At 41.0% G+C, this 21,597-nt stretch overlaps 1 protein-coding gene across 2 annotated transcripts in view; it reads right to left on the bottom strand.

The window, feature by feature from the left end:
- The window catches only part of GCC2 (GRIP and coiled-coil domain containing 2), a 37,610-nt gene that overhangs the window by 8,917 nt on the left and 7,096 nt on the right, over positions 1-21,597 (bottom strand). For both annotated transcript variants that reach the window (XM_032493660.1, XM_032493661.1), the window contains 13 exons: positions 18,730-21,204; positions 17,957-18,026; positions 15,486-15,586; positions 15,292-15,390; positions 10,983-11,102; positions 10,362-10,526; positions 9,955-10,059; positions 9,043-9,205; positions 4,867-4,967; positions 4,693-4,770; positions 4,006-4,143; positions 3,145-3,266; positions 1,591-1,767 (listed from right to left, as the gene is read on the bottom strand). In XM_032493660.1, coding sequence (XP_032349551.1) covers positions 1,591-1,767; positions 3,145-3,266; positions 4,006-4,143; positions 4,693-4,770; positions 4,867-4,967; positions 9,043-9,205; positions 9,955-10,059; positions 10,362-10,526; positions 10,983-11,102; positions 15,292-15,390; positions 15,486-15,586; positions 17,957-18,026; positions 18,730-21,204 — 3,914 coding nt within the window. The remainder of the gene's footprint in view (positions 1-1,590; positions 1,768-3,144; positions 3,267-4,005; positions 4,144-4,692; positions 4,771-4,866; positions 4,968-9,042; positions 9,206-9,954; positions 10,060-10,361; positions 10,527-10,982; positions 11,103-15,291; positions 15,391-15,485; positions 15,587-17,956; positions 18,027-18,729; positions 21,205-21,597) is intronic.

The following is a 21,597-nucleotide window of genomic DNA, read 5'->3' as shown; positions in this document are numbered from 1 at the left end:
CATACAAGCATGATTTCGGAAATTCAAACAATATGGAGCCAATTTTAGATAAAACCAAAAGTCTGCTCGTGGCCTAGCGTGGGGCGCCCAAGACCTTTCCTCTGTGTGCTAAACGTCAGCATCCATGAAGGTTTCAAAGCAGGACTAGTGGCTGGCGGGGGACATGCAGTACAAACACCTCATGTGTCAGAAGAAGGATCTTAACGGCCAAGTTCACACCAGCTGGACTTCAGAGAATGTGAGGGCAGCCGCGGCCTGGAACCCGCAGCTTCTGCGTTGTCTAAACAGCGCCCACGGAGAGAATAAGGCTCTTACAGTGATGACGCTTTCTACGGAGGTCAGGGGCTACACTCCAGAGCCCGGACAGGGCTTCCGGCTTCAGGTGGCAGCGGGGACTGCTCCGACTGTACCCCCGTGGCTGCAGGAGGCTGAGCCCCGCCTGCGTGCTGCCTCTGCCCTGGCGGTTACGGGCATTTCCATGAGCCGGTCGTCTGGGCAGCGTGGGGGTCAGCTGCTCAGCCTCACGATGACCCTGTGGTCATTTTCACCATTTCACACACACAGTGCGAAAGTCAGCTGTTCAAGGGAGAGGAGGCTATGTAAAGGAAAGCCATCGCCTCACACCAGGGCACAGAGAGCAACAATGCTACTAGTCTTTAATGTTTTGGAGGAAGTAGGGGGAAGGAAGACCCCTAAAATAACCAAGAATGCTGTGAACGGTTTCCAGCACTTCGGACGGTGACTGGCACACAGCAGGTGCTCCGATGCCCCTGGGGGACCGAGCGCCTTCAGAGGCGCCCGCGCACATCACTCGAGTTAGCAGTACAGCTGTGGCAACTTCTCTGGAGTACAGAGTGAGTGCTGGGCATTCCTGATGGAAACAGCAAGTGCACACCGCTGTACGAAGGACCCTAATCTATGGAGAGCCTGGTAGCAGGTTAATTACAGAACCCGTAGCTCTTCCCCGAGCCTCTGATTTACAAGATTAACACATGTGAGTCCTGCTGTCAAAGGAGCAGAAGCCAAGGAAGTGAAGCGTCTCCACCTGCGGGACCAGTGCACCTGAGGTCTGCAAAGCAGCCCCACGGCCCTGCAGGGAGCGGCTCCGCGAAGATTCTAAGACACAACAAATATCTGCAAATATTTCCCGACTGCTGTATCAAGGAACTCAGAACTCCTCGTCTGCAACAGCACGTCTATGCTGCCGACACCCCCGTGCTCACTGGAAGCACAGATGAATGAAGTGCAGGTGTGCCGAGCTGAGGGCACGGCTGCAAAGGGACGTTCAGCCAGCAGCACTTGAAGGTCTTCCTCTAGAGAGAGGAAAATGCGTGTCGTCTGACACCCGGTTGGAAAGTAGTGTTCCTTTTTTTAGGAAGCATCTGGCCATGAAGGCCACAGGAGAGACAGGATACTGGATGAGCACATAAACTTACTCTTAAAAAAAGCAAAGTACGATAACAACGAAAAGCAGGAGCTTGAAGGTGGAGGAAGCAAGTCACCAGCCTTTAGAAACACCCATCTCCCCCTTTCAGTCTGTATCGGCCCCGGGGCAGCAGGGTGAGTCCGCCGGCAGGCCCAGCACCCTACCTGTCGCGGAGCTCGGCCTCCTTGGCCACGGCCTCCTGCAGCGTCCGGTTGTGCCTGTCCAGCAGGGCGTCGTGCTCAGACTGTAGCGTCTGCAGCTCAGACACACTCATCTGCAAGTTGTTCTGGGTGTCTTGTAATCTGATTTTCAGTTGGTCAATCAACATCTCCAGGTGCTCTCTGAAACAGAAATAAATAAAAATTTTTTTCAAAGAGGTAAACATGATTTTGTGCTTTCAAATAAGTTTTAATCATTTAATCTTTCAATGCCATACTTTTGCCATTATTATGGATGAAGCCAAAGGAAATATAATAGAAGAATTCAGAAAAAAGGGTTAATGTGATATAAAAGATGTTATAGTCAGACTGTAGATCTCAGACATTACACATTTACAGAAGTCTCTGAATTTACAAATTACATATTCAAATGGAGCAGACCATGAAATAACATCAAAACAGTCTATTTTATGTTACAAGACTATGCCATTAGTTAAAAAAAAATCACACACTTCTAAGCTAACCATTGTGAGAACAGCACGTTATATCAAGTCACAGTGAAAGAAAGTCCTTGGAGAAAAAGTTAAAACCCTCACTTCTGCCACAAGTGGTATAATACACTATTAGCTTCTTTTTAAAAATAAGTATTTCATATATAAGAAAGCAGAAGGAATGTAAAATATTTACATTAAAATAATTTTAACTCAAAATCCTGGCATGATCAAAAATAACTTCTGTAAATGGTGATTTTGTATGTTAAGTGTGTCACTATTCAACTTCAGCATTAAGATGAGCTATCAACAGAAAAAGCCTCATCACTTTCAGCCGACAGTCCCCTAGTTTATTAAGTACTTAAACTAAAGTAACACACGCATCAACACACAAACGTGGCAGGATATTTAGTCCTACTGAGAACAGTCGGAGCCGGACGTGAAATGGCTCTAATGCAGGGCCTCTGCTCACAAAAGCCAGACACTCGCTGCAGAAGGCTCTCCCTTGCTCACTCCTCGCCTGTTTCAGGAGTGATCTGTACGCTAGTGTGAAAGATGTGTTAAACAATATGCTACTGAAACAGCATACAAATGAGATGGTCATAAATTTAAGAAGAAAAATTTAACTGTAGACCAGAATTTAGTATTTAGCTTAAAACTTTTTGAAATAAGTACAGTGTTTTTAAGCAACTTAAGGCTGGCCTAGCTAGTGGTGAGTAAGTGCATCAGGGAAGCGTTCTGTTCTTCCACGTCTCAGTTTTCAAACTGGAAAAAGTCCTCACGCAACTTTACGGTCTGTCCTTCCACTGTGACCAGAACGTCCTGACGTGGACAGACTGTGAGGCTGCAAGTCCCAGCTCGGCCCCGTGTCATGACCCCTACTTCCCCATGCCTCCATCTCTCTGAGCTTGAACTGTGCCCCTCACAGCGACGGTCCCCTTGCCATCTGGAGTCACGGTGAGGCCGACTCTGCTCTTATCGGTGATTTCACCTAGAATTCCAATCAGGAGGAGCGGAAGCGGGGTTTCTGGCCCTGCGGAGGAGAGCGCTTCCCGAGGTCGGACTTTACCTTTCCTGTTTAGCTCCCTCGGTCTCGGTCTGAGACACAGACTTATTCTTCTGCTGTTTCAGGACATTGTGAACTCGGACTTTGTAGCTCTCAAATTCAGAAGTGGTAGCAGCCTGTTCTGCCTGTAACATTTGAGAGAGAGAAGTCTGTCTATTGCATTTCTGTGTCACATGGTCCCCTTTTCTTTCAAAGATTCGTGAATTAAGATGAAAACCCTTTTCCAAAAATGAGTTAAATGTCTGAAACTCCTTATCCCCCGGTTAAAAAAAAAAAAAGTACACTTTTTTTTGCCTTACACTTTCTAATAGCCTTTGAGTGGCATAATTTTATCTGACAAGAGGCATGTTTCTGTTTTCTTCCCTGGAAGACTAATTCACTGCCCATACATTTTATAACGGCACTACCTGCCTTTGCAACTTCAGAACGATTTTCACTTTTCTCTCTTTTTATAAATACAATAAAAATTAACCCAAAGAAATTAAGCTACTTGAACTTCAGTTTTCAAAGGAGAGTGGGAAGAGGTAAACTCTTAGGTCTTTGATGTTCCCAAAGTGACCCGTGACCCCAAGACTCTCTTGCCCTGGTGGCCGAACAGAGCTGCACATATAACGAGCCCCCTGCAGAGCCTGTTTCACTTGCTGAGGAGCGAGAGTGGCCATTCTATTAGAATTTGGTTTTATAATCGTGAAGCCTCAGAAAGAGCTCTAACAGCTTTCTAACACAAAATTTTAAAAAGTAACTTTCTTCCACAGGGAAACTGGAAACCAAGGTTGAAATGGAGACAACATGTACCCATGTCCACGCAAGTGAGAGCTGGGGGTGGGCTGGGGTCGGGGGTGGCGGGCTCCCTGGAGGACGCACCTTGGCGGCGCGGCACTCCTCCTGCAGGGCCGCCAGCCTCTGCTGGTACGCGGCCAGCGTGCGCTGGTGCTGCTCCGCCGACACCTTCAGCTGCTCATGGGCCCTATGCTTGTCCGACGTCACCTCGGCCAGCTGGATCTAGGGAGAGGCGCTCAGTCAGGCCCCAGTCTATCAGAGCCACACTCACTAAACAGCCTGCCTTAAACACAAACTTGAGCTTTGAGAGAGGACAACATTTAAGGGACACAATTAAATAGAATTTTTAACTTATTATTTTGAAAGAGTGGGACAATCTGAGTAGAACATTTTCTCAATAAATTAAGTTGGTTTTCCTTAAATCAAAATCAACCCAAAAGTCAATCATGAAACAATTTCAGGCCAAATGTTAGAGCTCAATGCTTAATTAATACCTCAAGACAGTGTAGTATGGGTTTTCAAATACACGAAAAGAACCCAGCTTAAAGTTAAAGTAAATGGGAGACATGGTCAGAAGGCATACTTGGCTTTACTGCTTCCACTTCCTCAAAATTCTGATGCAGGGTGTCCCGAGAGAGAGAGAGAGAGAGAGAGAGAGAGAGAGAGAGAGAGAGAGTGTGTGTGTGTGTGTGTGTGTGTCATTTCAGAAAAATCCCACTTCTACACGGATATTTGGATATTTTTTAAATCTTAAAAAGTAAAGAGCCTTACTTTATAGACTTCTACTTGCTGCTGGCTCGCCTCCAGCTCGCCCTTTAAAGACGCTTGAAGTATTAAGTGATCAGTCTCCTACAGAATAAGAAACTTGGTTAAATGAAAAAAAGGAGTTATTCGTAAATACTCTATGAATAAGTATTAAAGTAGGAAACTGAGAAATGAGCATACCGCTTGCTTTGAATCTGCCAGTTCTTTCTTGGTTTTCACAAGCAACTGCTTGATTTTGTTGTTTTTTGCCTCGTGCTGCTGTACTGACGCCTGCAGGGAGGCTAGTGGGAGAAATGATTTCAGAGGAGAAACAGTTTCTGTGAGTGAATTTAAATGAACAAGTGACAAGTCTTGTACCAACACACCTTCAAAAGGAACCTGGCTCCACTTTTCACTATGAAAATTTCACACACACGACACCAGTGACAGCAACACCACAAACCCCGCCGTGCCTGTCACCGGCTTTGACAACAACAATGGCTCACCCCCTTCATCCAGACCAGGCATTGGGCCCACAAGCCGCTGGCCGCTGCCTGATTCTGCCAACAGTCTGTCCCCATGCTGCTCACGGCGGCCTGAGTGCAACACCGGCAGACTGAGGAACAGCCACACAGACCACGGGGCCTGCAAGGCTGCCGTATTTACTGTCTGGCCCTTTACAGAAAACGTCTGCCAACCCCTGACCCACACCCTCACCTACTCCTGTGCCCCAGGGGTCCCTCCACCCCTAGAGTCCATTTGTCTGTAAATTTTCAGCATGTGTCTCTAAAATAAAGGTATATACTTATTGTATATCTAAAAGATGAAGACTTTACTTTTAAGAAATACTTCAAAAGAGGTGCTGTGTGCTTCCCATCACATCAGAAGCACAGACCTGGTCTGTTTTTGTGATACTGTTTTCTAGGATAAAGAGAGTTCACTAAGGAACAGACTGAAACATGATAAAAAGCAAAAAACTTTCATGCTAACAGAGGTAAAGAAGAAACAAATACAAATGGGAATAAGTGGATTCACTGTCCAGGTCACAGTATCAACCACCACCAGCAGGCCAACCTGGCCACAGCTGTCGCGAACGCACAGAGACCACGTGGCCTGTGAGCCTCGAGTTTATGACCTGGTCTGTAAGAAGCGTGCTCTGACGCCGAGTCTAGACCAGGTCCGTGGCCGTGGGACTGCGCCAGGATGACTTCATGCAGCTGATCCCACATATACCAACTGCTGCACTCGGTAAATAAGAGCAGGTGGACTATAAGGAAACACCTTACCTGTGCCTTTATGATATGTTATGATAAGCTACCTCCTGGCTACTATTTACCCAGCCCTAAAAAGAGTGTACAAAGCACACATCACATACGAGGCCTTAGGTGCTCCAGGAATTACGATAAGAAAGACTAAGTTCTTGAGCTCAAAGAGTGCAGAATGAAATCAAGGGATAACATTCAGGATAACCTGATAATGTCAAGCAAATACAAATGTCAAATAAGAAATATGGAAGGCCATGGGGCTCCACGGTGGCAAATGCTTCTACCAGGTGATACTTGCCTGGGACAAGGAAGACTTCCTAGAACAGCAAACATTTAAGATTAGGAAGGACTCCAAAAGGTGAGCACAGGGGTGGGAGGACGAGGGCATGACAGGAAGACTAACAGCAGATGAAATTTGCACAAGGCGTGTCTCAGGAGAAAGGAAGCGTCCTCTTTACCTGAGAGCATAATGAGAATTAAGGCAGAAGTCAGACAGGGCCCGAGGTTGGAGGGGTTGAGATTAAAAAGACATGTGTTCCTAATTGTCAGGCAGAGGGAGTCAGTTCATTTTTCGCTTGGAGCAGTGTCCTGAGGCCTCCCTACCTTCTTCCTGGCCCACCACAACCCGCAGCTCAGCCTTTCAAGGCCTGCGCTGTCACAAGGCTGCTGGTATTTCCCAGATTCTGCACCTCTTGAGTTAATCTGATACACTGGGCAGTCATTTTCCCCACTGTCTTTAAAAGGGGCTCTTTAAATGAATATAAAAAAATCTAGCATCAACAATGTAAAAGTCACACCCAACTAAAAAATTATTTCCAATGTAAAGAAGCAGAAAAATGTGACTCATAAACAGGAGAAAAACCTAATCAAAAGCTAGAAATTACAGAAATGGTAGAATTAGCAAACAATGACATTAAAAGAGCTCTTAAATATGCTAAAGGAATTAAAGGAAAACATGAACACAATGAAGAGATAAATGAAAACAACCAAAAAACAAATGGAGCTTCTAAAGAGGAAAAATATCAATATCTAAAGTGAAAATGTGACTGGATGGGATTAACCAAATAGATACTGCAGATAACAATTTAAAGATATAATGACAGAAAATATTTCCCTAAGAGCTCAGAAAAGTGAAGAAAAATGATCAGAGCATCACTGGCCTATGGGACTGTACCAAGTGGTCTAATGTGTGAGACTGGAATCCTTGGGGGAAAAATGGAGGGAGGTTTACACAAAAAATATTAAAGGAAATAATGGCCTTTCAGACACCAAACCTGAAGAAAACTATAAAAATCCTGCACATTAAAGCAGCTCAATAAACCACAAGCAAGGAGAAAACATACAAAGATACACCATCAAATTGTATACCCATCAAAAGTATCTTTGAAGAATGCAGGCAGGTTAAAGGCTTTTCAGACAAAACATGAGAAAATTCAATGCCTGTTGCCTACATTACAAGGTAAGTTAACGGGAGTTCTTCAGGAAGAAGGAAAGTCGTATCTGATAGAATCTGGAGATACTTGGAGGAATGAAGAACACCAGAAATGGTAAATACAGGGGTAGATGTTAAAAAAAATAACCATTTTCATTTCTTTAAAAGAGGGGTTGGTAAACATTTTAAATGATCAGATAATACATATTATAAGGCCTCCAGGCCATACAGGATGTTACAACTACTCAGCTGTGCTAGAGCAGCACCAAAGTAGCCACAGACAACACACTAAATGGATGTGGCTACGTTCATCAAACATTCATACTGTAAACCCTAAGGCATCCACTAAACCCTGACAAAGCAGTATAGTTAATGAGCTAATAAAGGATAAAACAGCATCATGAAAAACAATTCACAAGAGGGCAGAAGAAGAAAACAAGCTACAAGAAGAAACAATTAGCAAGGTGGTAGATTTAAGCCCAATCACATAAATTATATTTAAAAACCATTTTAAACATTCCAATTAAATGGCAGAGATTGTCAGTTTGAAGAGAAAAGCAAGACTGCTATATGCTATCTAAAAGAGACACTTTTAGACTTAGGTTGAAGTCAAAGGATGGGAAAGACATGCCGTGTAAGTAATAAATGAAAGCAAGCTGAATGGTTATATTAGTATTTACATCAAAGCAGACTTTACACAACAGATAAAAAGTTACTACACATTTCTCAATAATAGAAGGATCAAATCACCAAGAACAAGTAATAATTCTAAATGTACATGCAGCTAATTACAGAGTTTCTAAATACATGAAGCAAAAACTGACAAAACTGAAAAGAGAAAGAAATCCACAATTATGGTCAGAGAATTCAACATGCCTCTCTCAGTACTTGGTAGGACAGTAGTTGGAAAACTGTTACGGACACAGGAGACTTAAACAACTGACTTATCTGACACTAGACAGACCGTTCTACCCAACAGCTAACCCAGTCTAACACGTTTCCAATTGAACAGGGAGCACTCACCAAAAGAAATCATATTCTGGGCCATAAAACAAAACCCAAGTTTAAAAGGACTGAAACCACGCAGGGTGGGAATTAAGTTACAGATCATTAAGTCAGAAAGATATCCGAAAATTCCTTTAATTATTTAGGAATTAAAAAACACATTTCTAAATAACCCATGGGTGAAAGAAGAAGTTCAAAGGAAATTAAAAAATATTTTGAGCTGAATTAATATAAAAACACAACGCTCCAGTTTGTCAGATCCAGTGGAAGGAGTGCCGAAGGGGATGTTTACAGCTCTAGAGGCTTACGCCGGAAATTACTTCTTGGGTAAAATGGAATATAATAACCTTAAAGAGAAAGATTTCACTGCTGCTTCAATTACCCCACTCTGCTGACAATCAGCAAATTGTGGACAGGACCAGTTTTGATCTCTGTATTTCTCACACAGCAGGCGGCTAAGAAGGGTTTAACTAAATGGATGCATCACGCACCCACGTGCCTGCACCCGTGGAAGGACAGTGGGCTTACAGCCCACTGGTCCTGCGTCACATCCCGGACCGTGTGGAAGACCTGGCTGGGCCGCCACGGGCAGCAAGCCGTACCACCAGTGTGGCTCCCCTCCTGTCTTGTGTTGAGGTGAAACGACTGAGGTAGACCGGGCTGTGCTTTACTCACTCATTTCTTCTTGTAGGGTTTCTTGCTTCTGTTTCTGAATTTTAATTTCTTGCTCCAAATCTTCCACCTTGCTGTTTTTATTAGCTAACTTTTGATTTAGTTCTTTCATCAAACGTTCGTAATCGGCAATTTCCATGTTCATCAGTGTGGTCTGCTGAGCATCCTGCACACATTGTACATAAAAGACCCACCCACGACACTAGATCAGTTATCCACATGACACTAGATCAGTTGTCCACACAGCGCTGGTCAGTTACCCACACAGCACTAGGTCAGTTATCCACACGACACTAGGTCAGTTACTTCATTTAAAAATTCTTACGAGGATGCCTCAGGAATATACAGGTTCTATTATGCTTTTCCGTAATATAGAAAGTTTACACATTAACGAAGAAACCAGAAGTTGGATACTTTCTAGTTTGTAATTTCATAAAGCAAAGTATTTTTGTAACAGTTTAATCCAACTTTCTCAGTTTCACTGTAATTCATTAGAATTTTTAGTAACCACCATTGGTCATTCTACTCTTATGGGGCTCTAATTTATCAAATGTTCATATTTTAAACAGCTCTTAGAGTACCTTTCATTTTAGCCTCATCTTTGAAAAAGTTGAGAAAAGTTCTAAGTATAACACAAATTTCAGCTTTTGACATTAATTAAATCATGTGTCATACAACGATCATGTACAAAAAATAAGACAGCAAACCAAAGTCTAATAATTTGTGAGTCTAGATTCTTCTGGAGAGACAGGAACTCAGAGAACTAAGTTAAATTTTCAATTTTTTGAGGCAAAAAATTTATAAATTTTAGCACCTCAAGTAACTTTGTTTTTCAAGTACCTCTTCTCAGTGTTTATAGACTAGTTTAACCATGTGAACACGGCTATCAGTTTTGAGTCTGGTGTTTTATTTTACCTTTCGAACCAGCTCTAATTCTTGCATGGTTTTCTGAAGCTGTTTCTTCTCCTTTTGAAGCTGTAGCTGAAGTTCTCCAAGTTCATTCACAGAATTGGCATGCTCCTAAAATTAAAATAAAAACGCCCCCCACCCCAAGCCAACCAACATTAAAAAAAGGTAATTGTTATGGAGTTATAAAATAAATCTGATACACGAAAATACAGAAAGTTGGAAATCATTCCAAATTTTAAAAATACACCCCCAGAGATCCTGGCCTGGACGCTCAGATTCAGAGCCAGCACACAGCAGGGGCTGATGAGCTCTGCGGCACGAACCAAGGCTATGCACCAGCCTTTCCCTGACTTGAGTGCTTGGATAAAAATATCACTACAGGACATGAATTAATCCCACGGAACTGTTTATACCTTTATTTTCTGTTCTTTCTGAAGTTTTTCAGCTTCCAGCTCTTTGTCTGCTATTGCTTTGGCTTTCTGGACTTCCAAAATCTGCACTTCCAACAACCGGGAGTTAGATTGCAGCGTCTCAACACGCGCCTGCAGGTCTTCATTATCAGAGTTTAATTTTTCACACTAGAACGACAAACGACTCATGATTGTAAACATGAAGGAAATATATACAGGAGAGGAAGAATGAAATGGAACATTAATAAGAATGCTGGCATAGCGTAAAAAAATGAAGATTTCAAAGTCAATTCCACAGAATGAAAATGTAAAACCACAAGTAAGTTTAAAACACAATCATGGTTGATGTTAACTTGGCAAACATGAGAGACCAGGAGCACTGACAGAGGAAAAGGCAAAATGAAAAAAAAGAAAACAAAAACAAAAAAATCCCAGAGGAACTGAGATTAGAGCAGTAGAAAGACAGGGTGGTTGCTAGCTTTTTTGTCATATTCTTCTCCCAACACTGGGAAAAGGAAAATAAATTTTTCTATGTATTAATTTAAATTTTTTATGCAAAAAAGGTTGGAATTGAAAAATCCTTATTACAATTTTCATGTATGTATTTACTCAATTTAAAGTTACCTGAAAAGTCAGATTCCTTAGCTGTTTTGTAAGGTCTTCCACACGATGCTCAGAATTACTAGCACGTTCTTTTTCTATATCCAACTGCTCGGACTGCTTGTCATATTCTATTAAAAGATTCTTCAATAAAAGACAACAGGATTTAACTGTAGGATATTATCACACATTCGACCAGCCACACTTTATTATTGAGTCATCTTAATATAAGATTTATGAGTTCATTCTGGAAGCTTAAAACATTTACCTAGGCTCAACATTTGGCAGAATACCCAATGGCATTATATAATAAAATCAGCATTATTCAGAAGACTTTTAGTATGGGGGTGGGGGGAAAGGATCTACTGAAGAGGACTTTAAATGTGTGCAATATTGTATCACCAAGTTAAATATTCTCATCATCAAAAATAAACTTCTCCAACGAGAACACCATTTAAGGTGGGAGGAGAAAAAGCTTAACCTGGTCACCTGTCAATTCCACTTCAAGAATTCTGACGAGGGGCTGTCTCAGGCCTGGCCTGGTGTAAGGCAGAGGTGCTGACGGAAGAACAGGGAAGACATTGCTCAGTCTCTCACCCTTTGGGGGAAAACGTTCAGTATTTTCTGGACTCTAAAACCAACTGAATTTTTCTTTTCTTTCTTTTGTTCCTTCTTGGCCCCCACTCAGGGACAGAACGCCCAGACCAACTTCTGTACTTCACATCAGCCATCTGGGGTACCCTCCAAATACGTAATGAGACTCGCCATTTCTAGCTTGCCTCGTTTTTGCCTTGTTCCTGGACAACTACTGACGGTCCTCCTTCACAGAAACTAATCTGTGCACAAAAGAGCTAACAGACTGTTTTCTGTCTCTCGTCCAGATCCAGGCCTCTGTGGTCCTTGGTCCACCCGCCCGGTCATGTGCGTGGCAATCATACCTTCTCTCCGGCTCTTGCTTGCCCATCTGATTCTCAGCCGTCTAATTCCATTTCTAACTCTGACTTACACTCCATCAATTACTGTCCATGCTCGTGGCTGAGTGTCAGAATCTGAGTCTGACCTTACGGTCTGCTCATTTGGTGATTGGCAGGAGACAGGGATAGGAACTGAGAATGTGGCTGACGTATTTGTCCCCGAGGAGTCTGTCACTTCTTGGCACATGTGAACATGGGGTTGAAAAACCATTTGTGTTCAGTCTTCTTTGTTTTCACTCATTATGGTTCTAATGTTGATAAAAAACTATACTGCTATACCAAGGCTGACTCTAGTAAATAATGGCTCCCTACAGGAAATTTTGAGCACAATCACACAATGTTCCTAAAGGGAGTCTTGGAAAAAAATGAGGGCCATGCATGCCATGGTCTAATTTCCTTGATGGGTATGCTGATGCCTCTGAGCAAATAAACCATTACAAATTATTGTCCCTTCAAAATGGCTGCATGTTCAGATCTTAAAATTATTACACGTAACACCAACATTGCAAACTTACAAGGAACCTACAAAATTACTCAGCATCTCAAGAGTGATGCCCCCGAGGACCCTAAGGGAGCTCAGCTGTCTGTTTTTATAAACAGTGATTCCCATTCCTGACCACAGCAACAGCTCACTCCACCTTACAGGCTGCTACTTCATCACAAATGAAATACAACTATAAAATGGATTCAAAAATGTTTTAATAGACTGTACTTTTTAGAGAAGTTTTTGGTTCCCACCAAAACTGAGGGGAGGGCACAGAGACTCCGTTACCCCCACCCCCAAGTGCAGGGCCTCCCCCAGCACCAACGTCCCCCTCCAGAGGGCACACTTGTCAAACTGATGAACCCACACTGACATGGCTCATCATCCAGCCCAGAGTCAGCATTACTAAGGTCGCTCCTGATGCTGTCCATCCTGTGGGTTGGGCACGTGTACAACGGTGCACACCCACATTTCAGAGGGTCACACAGCCTTACCGCCCTGAAAGTCCTGCACGCCACCTAGTCCTCCCCCTTCCTCCCCACGACCCCTGGGAACCACTGTTTTTTTTTTTTTCCCCTGCCTCCATAGTTTTGCCTTCTCCAGAACGTCCTATCGCTGGAATCATACATTATGTAGGTATTTCAGACTGGCTTCTTTCTTCCACTTAGTAGTAGCCTGCATTTAAGTTCCATCCACGGCTTGACAGCTCATTTCTTTTTAGCACAGAATATGCCACTGTCTGTAAGTACCAGTTTACCTGTAATTCACTTACTGAAGGACATTTTTGTTGTCCCCAGGTTTTGGCAATTACGAACAAAGGTGCTACAAACATCTGTGTGCAGGTTTCTGCATAGATATAGCTTTTCAATTCCTTTGGGTAAATACTCAAGAGCACAGCTGCTGGATCACATGATAAGCGTATGTTTAGTTTTGTAATAAACTGCCACACTTCTTCCAAAGCGGCTGCACCGTTCTGCCTTCCCGCCAGCAGCGATGAGAGTTCCCGTTGCTCCACATCCTCACCAGCATCTGGTGATGTCAGTGTTCTGGATTCTGGCCATTCTACTGGGTGTGCAGTGGTACCTCACTGTTGTTTTGATTTGCATTTTCCTGATGACATATGACGTGGAGTAACTTTCTAGTGCTAACTTGCCATCTGTGTATCTTTTCTTTTGTAAATTCTTTAATTGCTTCAGAAAAAGTATTTGGTATTTACAAAAGTATTTTGTATCCAGAAATCAAATGATCCGGTATTTTATTCTAGGTTTTTAAAAATCACTTTCATTTTTGACAAAACTCTTCGATTCATCCGGAATTTATTTTGGTGTGTGGAATTAAATAAAAGTCTAACTAGATTTTACTAAAGTAGTTTTCTGATTCCTTCTTCACTGGTCTCTGTTTTCAAATCTTACTGGGATAGGACAGTTTAGCTGGTGAAAGAACAGATTTGGAACCAGACTGCTCAAATCCAGTCCCAGCCCTACTGTGCTACCTGCTCTGTGACCACTATGCCTCAGATTCCTCACTGGCAAGTCAGCAATGTTAATAACCTACTTCTTGGGGTTGTTTTGAGAATTAAATGTGATGAGATATGCAAGGTGCTTAGAAGAGTCCTGGCCTATAGTGCTTGTTGTTACACAGAAGTCCCTGTGTCTGCTGTTAAATTAACCTCTCTTATTTTTGCATCAGAACTGTATCACATTATTGTAGTTTTATAATAAATTTTAGTGTGTGCTAGAGAAAGATGTCACTTTTCTCTTAAAAAAAAAAACACTAGCTATTCTTGGGGGGAGGGTAATAGCTCGGTGGTGGAGTGCATGCTTAGTTTGCATGAGGTCCTGGGTTCAATCCCCAGTGCCTCCATTAACACAATCTGAAAAAAAGTTAGCTATTCTTGCTAGCTTTCCATTTGAAACTTAGAATAATTGGCAAGACTGTCCCACTAAAAACCTCCTAGAATTTTTAGTGAAATTGTTTCAGGACTTGTTAACCTGAGATCTAACAATTCAAACAATGCTCAGTTGTCCTATAAATGTTTTTCAGTTTTCTTCGTAAGTGCCCAAATCTCTCATTAAAGTTCTTCCTGAAATTGCCTTTTTTGGCTACTTTGGTATTTCCTTCTTTTCATCAAATCCCACTTGACTACTGCTCACTCTCCTGGCCCACCTTTACTTTTCTACATAGTTTGCATCTGTATTTTTGTCTGCTTTCTGTTAATGTCACTGGAATTTAAGTCCTCAGGGGGCAGGAACTTCGTCTGTTTGATTGACCATCTCCCCAGTACTTGGTACTCAGCCTGGCTGTACAAATATTTGTTGAAAGAACACATAAAGAAATATAATGGCATTCTCTTATTTTTAATTCTTATAAATTTTTATTTTTACAATAGAGCCTCATGTTATTCAGATAGACAAGCATATTACCTCCAAATAATGCTTTCACTTTCTTGTTAGACATGTTTATCTCATTTCTTCCCTCATAACAGAGGCACTGGAGATGGAACCCAGGACGTGATGCATGCCAGGCGCGTGCTCCGCCACTGACTGTATCCCTCCCCCGCCATGCTGTTTCACGTTCACATTTACTCACCTGACTAGAAGAATATTAAATAATAACAGTAACAATAGCCACCTTTTTTGTTACTGATTTTATTAGGAGATCCCAAAACAGAAATTTAGTTTTAAAAAACAACAGCTTAAAGTTCAGCCACTTAAACTCTTGATACTAGGAGGACCTCACATTACATTAAAAAATAGAAAAAAAGACTTACTGAAAAATACAAGGCAATTATGTTACAGACAAGAGTTTACATTTCTAGTACATTCTTAACTTAGAAGTTGCAAATGTAACTTGGTATTAAAATGACTATTTTTACCTTATAGCTTTCTGCTCCTTGAATGAGATCTCGCATGGAAGCAGACAACTGATCCCTTTCAGAGTGAATAGATTCAAGTTCTTCCCGTAGAGTCTGGGCCTGTTTTAAATACACAATAGTTTTTTTATATATAGAAAAACTTGATTTTTCTAAAATGTAAGGCTCTTAAATCTTGCAAGTTTAAGTCACCTTACCTCTTTTCTGCTAGAATCTAGTTCTTTCTTTGCCTTCACAGCAACTAGTTTTAACTTATTTATCTTCTCCTCTTTCTCTTTGGATTCTTTTTCCAGATATCCTAAAAACATAAAATGAAAGAATTATATATAAACTCAGAAGAAAAATAGGGAAAAATGTTCAAATTATTTACTTATTTTAGCCCTAGCAGTAGGCCTTTAATCTGGAACATAAAATCTGCAATTTGACATTAAAAGCCTAATTCATTATCTAAGTGATGCAAACAATGTAAAAAAGTTTCATTTTCTTCAATCTTCCAACAGTTCTACTGTTTACAGCCATTTCACAGGTGTCTGTGACCTGGAGAGGCTGTTAGGAATCCTTTATCATTGGAAGATTTTCTGGAAACGCAAGTATGCCAGGATTTTAGGTGGTAACCTGCAAGTCAGGTCAAGCAGAGGTGTCGGAGGCAGTTAAACGTTTACGACCCACAGGTACAGTCTCAGCTGGTGGGTCTGGTTTTCACAACTGAACTTGCATGTGTTTTACGTGTCCGGTTTTGATTGCCCCTTAACTTCTTCAGCCGTCCCCCTACTTAAACTCCAGCTTTCCAGGCCTTACTTCTTGGTATCTTTGCTTAACTTCAGTTACCACCTGAAATTCTGTCCCTGCTCACTAACCAGATGGTCCATGCTGGTTCACGCTGCCCTCCTCTTGCTGCTACCAGGGAACCGCCTGTGTGTGTGGCACAGGTCAGCCGCTCCACTTCTGCATTTCAGCTCATACCTTCTCACCTACTCGGGCATCAGCGTCACGACGCCCCCGCCCCCTTGTATGCAGCAAACCCCCCTCTCCGATGGGTTTTTTTTTCCCCAGCAGTTTATAAACATGCAACCAGAAAAAATATCATCAAGAGATTAAGGTCAGAAACAAAGAGTGGAAGCAGCCAAAGAGGGGAGGGGCGAGGTCACAATAAGACAGGTGACACATCACACACAGAGGCAGAACAGCACACCTGCCCCGAATACTGGCCCAGCCCCTCTTCCTTTACAGCAAAACTCCTTGTAAGAGCCACACGGGCTCCCTTTCTTTTTCTCTTCCCCCAGTTTCCCCAACTGCCTTCACAGGCACTGGCTTCAGCGCATCATGACTGTTATCAAGTCACCAATCACCTCTGTGTTGCTTAGCGTGGCGGTCAGCTCTGAGGACTGTTACCTCACCAACCACAGCATTTACCAGAGTCAAACTCCGTGGTCGAGTCCGAGGACTGACATTACCTCCCACAGTATTCACGGTGGGAACACGTCTTCTCCCTCCTGAAACACTGCCTTCACTTGCACTTCGTGTCTTAGCTTCCAGCACATCTGGAGCTCTGCGTTTTTCTACCTCACTGGCTATTCCTTCTCAGTCTCCTTTGCCATTTCTATCTTTCTGATTTTTAATTGGTCCTTTTTCCCTGCACTCAGTTCCTTGGTGATCTCAATCTCATGGCTTTTAAAGCCAACTATGTTCACCACAAATTTTCATCTGGTCCAGCTCTCTGCCCTGAACCCCAGATGTGCGTACACAGCAGTCCACTCATCCCCAGTTGGGTGGTAATTAAACTTGATTTGTCTAAAACTGAACTCCTAATTTCCCCTGGCTTTCCCCCATCACCCACTTCAGAAAACTGTGAGTCGTTCTAAATTCTTTCAACCACTTCTCCCTGTCTCTACCATCAATCTAATTGCGCATTAAGCTGAGGAATTCCGGGTATGTTACACGACACTTGTAAGTTTGTTTCTCCATCTTAAAATGGGAATCAAAGAGCTCCTGCTGTTATTCTGAGGAATAAATGGATGTGGTGAAGTCCCAGCTCCTCCGCATCTCACTCCAGTGCTCTTACGGTCAGCCTCCTGTGTCTCCAGAACCTCCGAGTATGCTCCTTCGTATTACATATTAACATACAAGCACCTGCTGTTCCCTATTGGTACCTTTCTTCTTCTGTTAAATTTCTCATTCTTCACACACAACAGAAGTATAGCCTATTCCATAATGTTTTTCCTAACTCAAAACAAGCAGTTCATCATGCCTTCCTGCACTGCCACCACTACCTTGTCCACACCCCAAAGTGCTGTAATAACAGCCCTTTCTTAGAGTGAGTTCTCTGAAGACACAGTCTGTATCTCACTCACCTTTTTGTTACCAGTGACTAGACAGTTGGGCATTCAAACAAAGTTTCCTAAATGAATGAAAAATCCAAAAACAATCATGGAACCATTTAGGAATGTAATCACGTTAGTCCTTTGTTTGGATTAAACAGTAGAAAGTGAGAGTCTTGAGAGGGCAGGCAAACAGATGGCAGAGGGGCAAGGATGGGGCGTTAAGAAGGGAGAGCTATGCATCATGTCTGTAACAACTCGTTAACTGACTGTGACGTGTCCCGACCTACTCCAACACTAAGAAGGATTGGTGTAATTAATCGTGACAACAAACGCAAAACCATAGTTACCTATTTTTTCTTCAAACTCTTTTACTGAAGGTTGATCACTTTCTACAGAAGGTGATTTCTCTAAGGAATCCTAGATTTTATAGGAAAAACAAAGACAATCACTGCATTCCCCATGATGTACTGGCCATCATGTTAAGCACGAAAAAATCATCATCAAAGAGAATTCATACAAAAAAGCAATTTGGTGAACAGTCTCTTCCCTTGATAGACCAGGTAACTCTGACCTCATCATGAATGTCACATTTACTATAAGAAAACAGTAGTATCCAAGGTGAAGATGAGAACCCAACATATACCAAATACATAATGTAACAAGGAAAAGATTAAATGATGATTATAGTTTATCGTACTCAATTTTGGGAGAAAAACCTAAATTTTTGGCTAAAGTTAAATACCACTTTAGTCTACTTTTTTTTTACTCAACAGTGCTTTTAAAGGTAATATGTGCATCACACAAAGAAGAAATTTAGATTTTTTTTCCATGTTTAGTTGTAGTTTTGCTGGTGATTAGTTATATAATTTTGACCAAGACATTTAACCCCCTAATCATTTAATCTTATGTAAGATTAAGATTCTAAAGTGATCTAAAACCAAAAAGTGATTGATAAGTATGACATGAAAACGCTGAATGTACTTTTCAGGAATTTGCATTTGAGCTTAAATGCTAAAAATTTACTTCTGACTTCAGAGTGTCAAAATAGTAATACATATTTTCTAGTCTCTAATTAGAACTAAGAATTTATTTATATCAACAAAATTCAAATTAAACGTACCTTTAATGATGTCAACTCTGCTCTCACATCTTGCAATTCAGATTCTCTTTGTTCCAGTAACAGCCTTAGGTTTTCAAGGTCCTCTACAAAAGATTTTTCTTTTTCATTATGTTTTTCATTTTTGCTACATAATTTTTGAGATGCTTCTTCAACTTGAATTAAGAGATTCTGGTTTTCAAGCCTTGTCTGTTCATTAGCATTCTTCATTTCTAGAAGATCAGACTGCAGGGCCTCTTTTTCTGAGAGGGTTTCTTCTAACTCTTTCCTTAAGGTAATTTTTTCCTGCTCAGAGTCTCTTAGTAAAGACCTAAGTTCCTCACATTGAATTACATTCTCTTCTTGAAGTGACTTAATCTCTTTTTCTAAGTCTACTACCTTTTTATCACTCTGAAAAACCAGGTTGTGTTTTTCTTCACTTATTTTAGCTAAGGATTCACTGACAGCTTGTAGGACATTTACAATATCTTGCTCTTCACTTTCTTCTGAAACTTTTGGCTCCATTTGTTTAAGAAAACCATACAACTGAGTTTTGACAAATAACTTCTGAACTTGCTCATTTTCCAACAGTTTATTGAAATTATCTCTTTCTTCAACTGTTAAGTGAAGTTTCTTTTCTAATTCAGAAATCTGTTCCTTAAGCATAAAATCTCCTTCTCTTTGAGACAGGAGAGCTTCCAAATCCCTGCTCAACTGGTTCTTTTCTGAACTCAGTCTACTATTTTCCTCATAAAGAGACTTCACTTCAGATGACATTGCTTCCTGGTCTTCAGAGAGACTTTTCAATTGAGCCACAAGCTTTTCTAGTTTTTCATTATTTTGATCCTTTTCTTTCAATGTTTCTTCTAGTCCTCCTGTTAATTCATTTACCTTTTGTTCTAGTTCAGCGTTGTACTGGGTAGTTTGCTCCACTTCTCCCCGAAGTTCTATAATCAATCTTTCTTTTCTTTCGCATTCTTTATGGAGATTATCCACCTCTTCATGAGAACTTCTAATTTTATTTATGAAATCATCTTTTTCCTCAGAAAGATAATTTATCTTTGTTTCACATTCTTGCAACATGGTATCTCTCTGATTGAGACTAACTAAACACATTTCATTCTTTTCTTGAAGGTTCTTTATGGTATTTTCAAGTTCTAGTACAGATTCTTGTTGTGATATCAACTTTTCATTTTCTCTCTGGAGATGATTCACAGTTTCAAGAAGAGCATCTTTTTCATTAAATGCAGTCCTCAGCTTCTGCTGAAGTTCATTAACATCAGATGCTTGCTGTTGCTTCATTGATTCGAACTCTTGACTTATTTTTCCAGCGGACTCCCCTAATTCTGTTTGTAAAATTTCCATAATTTCTCGTAAACTCTCATAATTTAAAATTGCTTCTTGCTTTTCTTGTTGTAGGTTTTCATACTGCTCTTTAAGACCCTGTATTTCGAACATTAGTGTTAATTTTTCTTTTTCAGAACCTGACAGAAGTGTCTCATTGAGTTCTGAGATTTCTTTTTGATGCTGCTCCTGAAGACTCTGTACTTCTTTGTTATGTTGTTCTATGGCACAGCAAAACCGCTTATTTGAATCTTCTAGCTCAGATTTTAATTTTTCGATTACACACCCCTGTTCTTCTTTAGCTAATAACAATTCATTAATTTTAAACTCTAAATCTTCCCGTTCGTGAAAAAACTCATCCTTTATATGCTGGGCATCAATTTCAAGTTTCAATTTAAGATTATTCATGTAAGTTACCTCATCTTTTAAGATACTGTGTTGAGATTCCAGTTCTCTTAAGGCATCTTCTAAGTGCTTGACTTTTTCATTTACTTCTTGTTCTACAAAACTATCCTCTTGTAAGAGCAAAGAACACATCTGAGTTACTTGGTTTGCATCTGAGGCCTTCCCAATGTTTTCTAATTCACATTCATATTTCTCCTGAATGTTCTTCTCACCTGCCTCACACTGTTTGACTAAGTTCTCCTTCAGCTGGTTTAAATTATTTACTCCTGCTTCACGTTCTTTAGCGGATGCTTCAATCTGGCACATCAATTCTTTCACCTCTTCTTGGTGTGTACATTTCAACCGTAAAAGTTCTTCTTGTAAACTATTAATGTCTTTTTGGTACTGCTGAGAATTAGCCTCAATGACTCCTTTGAGATAAGTAATTTCTTGCTCCTTTTCATTTGTGGCAGCTTCTAACTGCTTTTGCAGACATAAAATTTGCTCTTCAAAGGCTGGCTTAATTTTCTGAATCTCTTCTTGGAGTTTTTTAACATTATCTTCAGAGTCAGTCTGAAATTTAAGTTGTTCTGAAAGCTCTAATTGTTTTTTCACTGCTCCTTCCAGTTCTGTTTGCCAACTAGCTTTATCTTCACTGTATTTGGAATGTACTGCCATTAACTCATTTTTCAAATTTTCCACTTCTTTCACATAGTTGCTTTGTGATTGTTCAAAGTCCTTGTGCACATCTTCCAACTTAGTTACAGAGTTCTATAAAAATGAGCACAACAATTGACTAAGACAAAAGAAACCCCTCTCTTCAGGTAAAATACCAGCCACAGGCTCACAGAAGAGGAAGTGGGCAGAAATGTCCATACAGAAACACGATACTACGATTCCAGTAATTCTGCTTAGGCTCTGATGACCTTAAGTATGATGATATATTTCAGCAGTACAAAATGTGTTACTGAAAGCAATAACTAAAAGCTAGGAAATCTCTGAATTTAATTTTCTTTCAAATGGTAGTAAATTATGTAAGTTGTATTAAGTCACAAAGCTTTAATGAGTATCTCCTGAATGGATTAATAAATCTTCTGGGAGAACATTAGCCCAGACCCAATGGGCAAAACTGAATATCCCAGAACTAAACAGATGATGGTATTT

The sequence above is a fragment of the Camelus ferus genome, chromosome 12 (genome assembly GCF_009834535.1).
Source record: "Camelus ferus isolate YT-003-E chromosome 12, BCGSAC_Cfer_1.0, whole genome shotgun sequence".
In the NCBI taxonomy this organism is placed as follows: Eukaryota; Metazoa; Chordata; class Mammalia; order Artiodactyla; family Camelidae; genus Camelus; species Camelus ferus.
This window is presented reverse-complemented; position numbering and strand designations above follow the sequence as displayed.